Below are 11,429 nucleotides of genomic sequence, written 5' to 3' on the forward strand. Positions count from 1 at the left end.
CTGTACGCCAAGATACAGAAGTGTGAGTTCCACCAGACACAGATCTCGTTCTTGAGCTGTGTCATCAGCCCTGAGGGGCTTACCATGGACGACAGTAAGGTTCAGGCGGTGGTCAATTGGCCTAAACCCACAACGGTAAAGGAACTTCAACGTTTCCTTGGATTTGCAAACTTCTATCAACGCTTCATCAGGAATTCCAGTGTGGTCGCGGCCCCCCTCATATCTCTACTTCAAGGAGGTAAACCATGTCTAAACTGGACACATGCCAGTGAACAATCCTTCCAACAGTTAAAAGAGCGGTTTACTTCAGCCCCATCTTACATCATCTCAATTCGGACCTGGAGTTCACCGTAGAGGTGGGTGCTTCAAACACTGGAATCGAGGCAGTTCTTTCTCAGCGTCATGGTAATCCACCTAAACTATTCCCATGTGCTTTCTACTCCCGCAAACTCAACCCCGCAGAGAGGAATTATGATGTGGGTGATTGAGAATTATTTGCCACGAAGGCCGCCTTTGAAGAGTGGCGGCATTGGTTGGAGGGGGCAAAATTACCATTCCTCGTGTTAACAGATCATCGCAACCTCGAGTACATCAGGTCCGCCAAACGACTCAACCCCAGACAAGCCAGATGGTACTTGTTCTTTTCACACTTTGATTTCAAAGTAACTTATCGACCCGGTTCCAAGAATGGCAAGGCGGACGCCCTATCCAGACAGTTCGACCATCTCCCCACTTCAAACACGGCCGAACCCATTCTGCCTTCCACACTTGTTCTAGCACCTGTACAATGGGATATCATGACTGAGATTTGCGAGGCCCTCATCAATGATCCAGCTTCAGCCGAATGCCCGCCTGATCGAACTTACGTTCTCGCCGCTCTATGTCTAAGGGTCATGCAGTGGGTCCACAAACTCCCCAACGCCGATCATCCAGGTATCAATGCCACCATTCAACTCCTCTCTAATCGATTCTGGTGGGCAACCCTCCAATCAGACGTAACCCGCTTCGTGCAGAATTGTGACACTTGCAACGTCTCCAAGTCATCCCATCATCGACCGGCAGGTCTCCTCCAGCCTCTTCCCATTCCCCAACGACCTTGGTCCCATATCGCCATCGACTTTGTAACCAATCTACCTGACTCCAATCACTTCACCACCATACTCAAGGTTATTGACCGCTTCTCCAAGGTCTGGCGTCTTATTCCCTTCACGAAATTACCCACAGCATTCGAGACGGCTGAAGCCCTAATACAACAGGTATTCAGGTTTTATGGCTTCCCAGAGGACATCATCTCTGATCGGGGACCATAGTTTATATCACGAGTCTGGAAAGCTTTCTGTCAACAGCTAAACATCAATGTCAGTCTCAGTTCAGGATACCACCCCGAATCCAATGGCCAGGTTGAGAGATTAAACCAAGAACTCACCCGCTTCCTCCGCTCCTACTGTCACAACAACCAGAATGATTGGAGCCGGTATCTGATCTGGGCAGAGTATGCACAGAACTCTCTCAGGAAGGCAGCAACCGGACTTACCCCCTTTCAATGCGTTCTAGGATTCCAATCTCCAATGTTCGCCTGGTCAGGTGAACCCTCAGATCTTCCAGCTGTCAACGACTGGCTAAGACGGAGTGAGGAGACATGGAACGCAGCCCACATACACCTACAACGTGCAGTTTGGAGAGTAAAGGAACAGGCTGATCGTCGCCGCAGAGCAGGACCAAGTTTTACCACTGGTCAGTGGGTATGGCTCTCAACCAGAGACCTTCAGCTCCGCCGTCCCTGCAAGAAACTCAACCCTAGGTATGTGGGGCCATTCAAAATCCTTAGACAAATCCCCCCAGTTTCATATCGTTTAGCACTACCTGCAAATTACCGTATCTCACCCACTTTTCATGTTTCTCTGCTCAAGCCCGCCAGTGGTTCGAGAGGAGAGAGGGACCAGGAGGAGGGTGCCGCAGAGAGTACCCCTCCCATTGTCGTGGACGGCGAGGAGGCCTATCAGGTGCGAGACATCCTAGATTCACAACGCCGAGGCAGGGTCCTCCAGTACCTCATAGACTGGGAAGGGTATGGTTCCGTGGAACGTTCCTGGGTAAACTCCCAGGACATCTTGGATCCCAACCTCACCACTGAGTTTCATTAGAACCACCCTAATAAACCAGCACCAAGACCCCGTGGAAGACCTCGGCGACCAGATCGTTCTCACTTCGGGAGCCGCTCGCAGGGAGGGGGCTCTGTCACAAATCAGGCCTCTGTGGCTCTCTACGATCACCACCAGAGGGCACCCTCACCCGAGTATTAGCTCTCCACGTACCTAGGACTGATTACGCCAGGTGTTTCTCATTACCTCAGCTACTTAAGCCACACTCTCACTCCACCTCATTGCGAAGTCTTGTTTAGCCCCATCTGACATTTCTGAGCGTTTACCTTGATTGTTTATTCTGTGTATGATCCTGGACTGCTTAGACCCTTGTGAGTCTCTGCCGCCTGCCCTTTGATTGTTTGATCTGTTCCTGACCTGTTCCCAGCCTGCTGCCTGCCCTGACCCTAGCCTGGTAAAATCTTATGATTCTGGTTCTCTGTGACATTCTTGATGCTGTTGATCGACCACTGCCTGCTGTTGATTTTGATCTTAATAAACACTGCAAATGGATCCGACCGCTTCTGACGACTCATTACACAGGTGAGATGTAAATGTAAAAAACAAAAAACAAATTCCATTGCAGTTTTGTGAAATATTCCTTTTTTGAATTGCCTGAAAAACCACCTCATGCAGGAGTAAAAAAATGTTTGTGATATATGGGAGTTTTTGTTAAATTGACGTTTTTCCATTGTGCATATTTTCAATTTGCAATTTTAATTTGCACGATTTGGGTAATGGAATTTCATTCATTGAACCAAGTCATTCAAAAACAATGATTCATTCAGAAACTTGGACACACACAATTTTTTTTTTTTTTTTTGTGATGGAGCAAAAATAGAGAAAAGTAACTGACAATATTGTGTATAACATGCAAGTTACTTAATATCATCTTGTTTACTGAACTGTTGTATGAAAGCAATACTCGCATTTGTGCTGTACTGATTTCAGCTGGTTTTTGTGTGTTATGTTATGGTATTGCTTTATCATTTTTGTGACATTACTAACAAATATATTAATGAAACATCATCATCATCATCAGGCATGCGTCGCGGAGACTGGTTGCCATGGCCCGGTGAGGCTCAGAGACGAGACGAGAGGAGGGCCGAAGCCAGACTGGCTGAGGGTCTGCAGAGACTCGACCAGGCTAAACATTACCACCTCAACACACTGACCAGAGAACAGCTCAGACTTCACAGAGACCTCATCTCCATCAAAACAGGTATGTGAGGGATTACATCTCTCTAAAAGAAGTTAGAGCATTTAATAGATCAAACCAAATCTCTTTCTTGTCAGGTAATCCCTGGAAAAGAGGACTCAACAGTTTGGGGCTAAGACCCTCTAACCATGATGTTGGTCGTCCTGCTGCATCTTACAAGAGGACCCTGTTACCCATCATCCCAATGGCAGGAAAGGAGACAGACAGTCACAGGTGAGACCAGGGTTTTCTTTGGGGGGGGGGTTGCATTATCATCAAATTCACTATTTGATGATAATGAATTTGTGTCTTCTCATTATCATCAAATTCACTATCTTCAAGATTTACAAGCAAAAATGGAAATGTGTGTGAACAATACTGACTCATACCAATAAATGAAAGAATCGCAAGTACAGTATATGGCAAAAACTATATAGTACAGATTTTTGTGCATCTCTAACTAAGGTAATTAAAAACAAAATTCTTTCAGGTATTTTTATCCAATAAACATTCATAGCTGTATGCAACAACTCTATATTCTTCAGTCAGCGAAGGCCCTAATAATTCTGATGGATTTCAAAGAAAGTGTGATGTGCCAAGATGAAGCTAATCTCTTTAGTGCCTCATTATGTAACATGACTATCCAGCTTGTCTTCCCCTGTATCCCAGCTACAGCCGTGGCATGTACTCCACTCTGCAGTTAGGCTGGGGTTGGCATGGCTTTCAACATGGAATGAGAGAATTTATTCCACTTGATACTTGACACAGCACAACTTCAAACAGAATGTAGAAAATGAATCCGTTGCAATTAGGATCTCTGCTTCAGGGTATGATTCTAAAAAGGAAGCTAGACACCTCCCTCTATAAATGTTTGATATTGTATCTTAGACCCACTTTGCATTCAAAAAGTTGTGTGTAGGATAGAGCAATGGAAACAGGGAATATGTTTACAGTTAAAGGAGCTCAAAACAAAATGTCAGAAAATTTGGACATGCAAATGGTGTAACTTTTGAGGAAGGGTTTTAAAAAAAAAAAAAAACAATTAAAGACATATGGTACAGCCATTTTTTTAAAATCTGAATGTTACCTTAATAACATTACAACAAATTTAATTATTAAACTTTTGTGTTAAATGTAAGTTGTAATGTTTAGTGTGTAATATTATTCTTCGTGTAATATTGATCTTTAATTCAGATTTGTGTAATGTAGTAAAAACAACTAAAACAAGCATGTAAGAATTTTTATCATTGGTTGAAGCATCAACTAAAACTAACTATCAATGAGCAATACATTTGTTTCAGTATTTATTAATGTTTGTTAAAGTTAGATATGAAAATAAACTCTTCATTGTTAGTTCATGTTAGCTCAGGACCATTAAATAATATGAACAGATGCATCTTTTGATTTTAATTATGTATGAGTAAATGTTTAAATTAACATTAACTAAGATTAATAGATGCTTTTGAACTATTTTTAATAGTTCATGTTAATTAATGTAGTTAATAAATGGAACCTGATAAATTACCTCAGGTATCAAAATTTGGGCTGAGCAAGAATATTTTGCCAGTGAGTATTTTGTAAGGCTATGTGTTTGGCTGTATACGCATGTGCTAAGAGTTCACGTCAAAAATGAAGTATACTTTGGGCTTAAAGGAATAGCTAACCCAAAAAATAAAATTTTGCTGAAAATTCACCTCCTCAGGCCATCCAAGATGTTTATGAGTTTGTTTCTTCATCAGCACTGATTTGGGAAAATTTAGCTTTACATCCCTTGCCCACCAATGGATCCTCTGCAGTGAATGGGTGCCGTCAGAATGAGAGTCCAAACAGCTCATAAAAATATACAATATTATGGATGACTGTGTATTTTAGCTGTAAGCAATGGTTTGAAGTTAAAAACATATGGATGATGAATTTGTTTCTTATAAACATGCATCGTTTCACTTTACAATACATTAACTGATGGACTGGAGGAGTGTGGATTACTTGTGGATTATTGTGTTATTTTTATCAGCTGTTTGGGCTCTCATTCTGACGGCACCCATTCGATCTACTGGTGAACGTAAAGTGATGTAATGCTAAATTTCACCAAATCTCTTCTGATGAAGAAACAAACTCATCTACACCTTGGATGGTCGGTAAAAGTCAAATTTGAGCAAATTTTAAGGGTAAACTATTCCTTTAAGTCAGTGAGGAAATAGACTAATATGGCCACCTTCAACATTTGATCCAATTTGCTAATATGTCTGTAATCTTATTAAATTACCTCTTAAATTGAGATAAATCACTGGCAACCTCATGTGAGCCACAGGATTTAAAAAAAGGCAGCATTTGGTCCACAGGGCACTGGTTGAATAGTCCTATTCTATATTAAGGACTGCATGTATTATGAAAACATCTACATTAAGTATTCAGTAAGTAGCATTTGATTCTGCACAGGCAAACTGTTAGGATTGTGTGAGAGGATCAAATTATGTTTTAGCATATGATGGCGAACTTGCATATATGTGCTGTATGAATGTGAATGTGGGTTTTAGGGTCCCTGCTGGGAATGAACGCTGAATCGGATTGTGCTTTGAATGTGTGTGTGTGTGGTCGGTTATGTATGTGCATGAATGCTTTCTGATTAGAGTCTGTGTGCAGTGATGGGCATCTGTGATTGAGGGGATTTCCTCAGTTAACTGCACCAGTGAATCTGATGATGGGATAATCACATACACACACAGAGCCATCCATCCTCAAACACATACAAATGACTTAGTAAAAGATTTATTAGGTTTTAGCCCCCTACATTGATATGTTCATCTATTAATATATTTACACTGTCCGACTCTCCGATTTTCGATCAACAGGAATGAATGAGAGTGACGGAGGAGGGCACTATAAGATTTAAGAAGCAATGTCAGTGAACCAAAGAAACTGGGATAGGCCATGGTCGTCTAACAGTTAAAGATCTGGGCTGCTAATGAGACAGCGAGAGAAATCGCTCTCCAGTTTATGCCCTTGAGCAAGACACATCTCAGGTTGCTCCACTGGAACTGTCCATTCAATTAGTGAACTCAAGGTTGCTTTGGATGACAGGAATCTGCTAAATAGCAAGGAAGACACAAGAGAGACGGAAATAGCCAGTGTTTTGACCGTCTCCCTCTCCCACATGTACTGTCTGCACTTCCTGTAACATCCACTGCAGCCTCCTTCTGTCTGTCTGTTCTGTCTCTCTGTGGACCTGAAGTGATGTTGGTGGTTCTTCATCTTTATGCTTGTTAGGCAGACAGCCTGTAGGCAACCAACTAGTGCCTACTTCACTTTACTTCCCCTTATTTCCTGTTTTTCTTCTCTCTTTCTTTTCACTCTCTGACAGAGACACGGTCTTTTTTGTTTGTTTCCTCTTCTCATTCTTCTTTCCTCGTCTCTCCCATCTCCTCCTCCTTTCTGTGATACTAGAAGTTTTAGCCGCACATTCCATGTAACATCAGACCTGATATGTTTCCACACATATTTTTACAATATTTTTTTTATTGTTTGATTATGTACATAATCTAAGGGTCAAGATTACATACGGATATTTGCCCACAATAAAAGAAAATAAAATTCTTTAAAAAATCTGTCACAATGAAGCATCAAAAAAAAAAATGGTTTTAACTTAACATCTGTAAAAATGTAAATTAAAAAGTAATATAATTTTCATTACATTTCAAATACATTTGAGGGTATTTCTTTACAAACATCATTAGTTATCATTACATTTTTGGAAAGTTGCACCACCTGAACTAACCTTGCCTCATCATAAAAAGGTCAAATTGTCGACTTATTGACCTGTTGGTTGCACCACAATTTTTTTTTCCAAATAGTTTTGCAAATATTTATTTTTTTATTTATATAATAAAAGGTGCCAAACTTTTCAATATTTTACTATTTTAATGAAATAGTATAGTATTTTAAATAGAGTTTGTTTGTTAACATAATTTAACATAGTTAACATGAATAACAATGAAAAGGTTATTAATCTTAGTTAATGTTAATTTCAATATTTATTCTAAAATCTAAATTTGTGTCTGTTAATATTATTTAATGGACCTGTTGACACGAACTAACAGTAAACACTTGTATTTTCATTTTTTATGTTAATACGGATTAATAAATACTTGAACAAATGCATCGCTCGTTTGTTAGTTAATGCATTAACTATCATTGAGATACATTGAACAAATGATTAAATACAGACAAAAAAAGAGCATCATGTCACCTAAGCAATAACGGTGCCTCATTTAACCTTTGGGTTTACACACTTCTCAACCCATTTATTTTCCATCATACCACCCTTTGCCAACCTGCAACAAATTTATAGTCTCTCTCTCTTAGCGTTTGCAACTGCTGTCTAGTGTGGCAGGTTGAAGAGATGAGGAGGGGTGTAAGATTTACTGCTTACCTCAGCACTGTCCTGACATGACCTAAGCCAGCCAATCAGTGCTCCCTGGATATGGACAACAAACTGCCGCACAAGACTGCCATGAAGCCACCGTGCCTGTCTGAACTTTCTCAGCTGATCAAAACAACTAACCTCATGCTGTGTCAGTCATACTGCCACAGGAAACTAAAGTGAACTTGAGTTCTTGAAAGTATTGCATTCAACTGTCTTTTTAGATAGTAATGGTTTGTTAGCTGCACGTTGTTATAGGGAGAAGACATTTAGGACCTGTCTAAATGTTCTCCTAATTGAATGTCGGAAAAACAGAAGCTGCTAAAAGGATGACAGTAGAAGTGAAAGACGATCCTGAGATTCCTGACATGTCCCGAGTATAACTGTGGTGACATTACCAGCACTCTGTTGAGCAAGACAATATTTCTGTGCCAAAACCTAGAAAACTGCCAGGTTGTCCACTACCTGGAAAGGCAGCTGTCTTCTGTGGCATCAACCTGACGGAAAGTTAATAAGCAGACCCAGACTGAATGTACTGGCTGGTTTTTGCACAGATTTTGATAAATTTGCTGAGCTGGGAGTATTAAACTCTTATTGGTAGTTAAGTCCATTTCAAGGAAAGTCGGTTCACTCGGTGGCCATATTTGCAATGCCTACTGGAAGCAATTTGGGGCATCCAAGAACAATTTCTGTCTACTTGAATAGTAAAACACAGTCATTTTAATAACTTGTAAAACTCACATAAAGGCTGCGTTTGCATTTGTCATGCAACCTGTTGTCCACATACACACTGAAAAGACAAGTGTAAATGCGCTTCTGATCAGAATGTTATCTGACCAGTGTGTCAGAAAAAAGACCGATCTGGGGTGCGTTTCCCAAAAGCAACTATGGTCACAAGTTCCATCATTACCAATAGAGTTCAATGGAACTTACTATCATAGTTAGCTAATGATGCTTTTGGTAAACCCACCCCTGATCGGTTATCCAGGTAGAGAATCAGTTGATGTTGCCAAGTGTAAACCCTGCCAAACATGTCCTTAATATTTGTGAAAACTAACGAGTCAAGGATTTGCTTGTTAGCATGGCTCAGTTAGCCTATCCCCGTAGATGCCATGAACTTCATCTTATGAGTGAAAAAAGCAGCTTTCTTAGTTTCAACAAGTTGCATATTCAGACAAAAGTTGAGCAATGAAGATTTACATTGCAAAATAAACCGAGTACGTCATTGTAAAGCCAATTAGCACTGTCAGGATGTAATTTTATTCATGCATGCTGCTGACTTTTACACTTTAAGTAATTATTTCTCTCCATCTCTTCTCAATGTCTCCAGGTCCTCTTCACTGCAGGCTCGTGTTCAGGAGTTTATGAGCAGTGGGGAGAAATGGGCAGAACACTCCTCTGAGATGCTCTGTCTGCCAGACCTAAAACGGCAGCCTGCCACCTCTCTCACCGCTACGAGCACAAATAGAGAAAGAGAGGAGAGCAAGGAGAGAGATATGGGTGGAGAACAGGACAGAGACAGAGGGGCCCGCATGGACATAGTGAGGGACAGAGAAAAAGACAGCCAGGAAGATAGGGAATGGATGCTGTTAAGGGAACGAGAGAAAGTTAATGAAAGAGGAACTGAGATAAATAGGAATAGGTGTCCATCCTCTCCTGTTTTATTCCCCTCTGAGATGCTGGCTCCAGATGGACATTTAAGAACAGTTCACACGTTACCAATCTTTGCCCATGCACTGGCTGAAGCCCGAAAAGCAAGATACATCAGACACCGAGGACAACCGCTGTGTGAGCGAGAACTCACCGTACGAGAGATATTTGCCCAGGATTCAAGAGCTCCTGCTCATTGAGACACTAAAGCAGTGGTTCTTGACTGGTTTTGCTTCAGGTTCAGAGTTTCCACTGGACAGCAAGTTGCGACCAAACACAGTGCCCAATGTTATATGTACTGTGGTATGTATAACGGCATTGATAGTCATATTTTTGGAGAACTCGTACCAATTACCGTAATTACTCGATGACAACCGTTAAAATAGTTCATGTGACTTCAGTGGTTCAATCACAATTTTATGAAGCTACGAGAATAGTTTTTGTGTGCAAAGAAAACAAAAATAAAGACTTCATTCAACAATTTCTTCTTCCATGTCAGTCTTCGACATGCGTTCATGAGAGTACCATGATGCATGTGTGTTCATTCCTCTGATGTCACATGAACAATGTACTTACTAACTTTCTAATCCTTGAACATGCCAGCTGCGTTGCTTACTATGGAGGTTCAGAAAGCTCTCGGATTTAATCAAAAATATCTTAATTTGTGTTCCAAAGATGAACGAAGGTCTTACGGGTTTGGAACGACACGAGGTTGAGTAACTAATACCACAATATTCATTTTTGTGTGAACTATCCCTTTAAATCCCAAAGTAGATCTCAGTTGTGATGCAAATATTTACCGTATGCATATAGCTGAATGTGTAGCCTTTCAAAGTATATTTTTTAAGCTCGACACATGCTTACTAGCAAATTTCACCTTTGTAAAGTGTCTTAATTGACTTTAATGTAATTTTGTGTCATTTTTTTCTTACTTTGCAACATGATTACTTTTCTTAAATGAGATTATGTTGGCCTTATGTGGCCAACAAAAATGTGACCCTGTAGACCTCAACTTTCAAAATGAGACAGTTACAATTAGAAAATCTGTGAGTAAGCGTGCACTATAGTATGCACATTATGTACGCAGTATGCATAAAACTGAAGTATACTTTGGGCTTAATATTATGTGCTTTTTATGCAAGCTATGCTCTTCTGTGCCAACAAAATAATGGAAACACTAGTCATTATGCAAAATGCCTTATTAACAAACTTTTAAAGTTTATTTCTTATTTAGCAGGATATTAGACATTACTTATCCAAGTCTGTGCAAGCTCCATTAAACTGTATGATGTCCTTACAGTAAATAATTACAGTACTTTCAACATGTGAATGAACCTTTGATTATTTGCATTTACTGTCATTTTTTTGCTGCGGTCTGTGATCTTATCAGAAAAGACCAGTGACCCATTTTGGAGAGAACCGCTGAGCTAAAACACACAAACCGAAACACATACTCACGAACAGTACAAAATCTTCCTTGATCTTTCCTCTGCTGAAAACTGAAACACACACACACACTTATAAAATCCATTTAGATGTTGATATATGTTAATAATTGAAACATGATTAATTACAAAGACATTATAAATCTATAATACAAAGTATAAGGACCTTGTAATATGTTTATGACTGATATCTAAAAGAAACAAACCAGTAAAGAATGGTTTAACACTTTTTTATCAGCAGAAATTATACCAATAATAATAATTAATCATAATAATAAAAACAATCAACAAAGCTGCTTTGTTTTGCATTTTATCAGAAGTGTGCATCTTCTGTCAGATACTTCTCTGTGTAATGTCATAATCATTGTAGGCCTACTTCATTTCATGAGTAGAGCTCTGCTGTAGTTATAAACTGACCATCATATCACATTATCGCCCTCTGCTGATGGTCACCTTTACAGTGTTGTAGTGGACTGACAAATTACATCTCAAATCACGTTTAAAGGGACGCATCACAGAGGTATTTGATTGGTCGAGTGGGTGTCTACGTCAACCATTCAGTTTCGTAATATGAT

The 11,429-nt window shown here is 40.1% G+C and overlaps 1 protein-coding gene across 1 annotated transcript; it reads left to right on the plus strand.

Annotated features, from left to right (window-relative positions):
• Window positions 1-3,185: 3,185 nt before the first annotated feature.
• Window positions 3,186-9,609, plus strand: LOC306844182 (uncharacterized protein; the record flags this gene model as incomplete). The annotated part of the gene is made up of 3 exons (XM_079376131.1): window positions 3,186-3,363; window positions 3,438-3,573; window positions 9,090-9,609. 3 exons carry the CDS (start codon window positions 3,186-3,188, stop codon window positions 9,607-9,609), a joined length of 834 nt encoding a protein of 277 aa, XP_079232257.1.
• Window positions 9,610-11,429: the final 1,820 nt, after the last annotated feature.

This window comes from Barbus barbus (genome assembly GCF_936440315.1).
Source record: "Barbus barbus genome assembly, chromosome: 24".
NCBI lineage: Eukaryota > Metazoa > Chordata > Actinopteri > Cypriniformes > Cyprinidae > Barbus > Barbus barbus.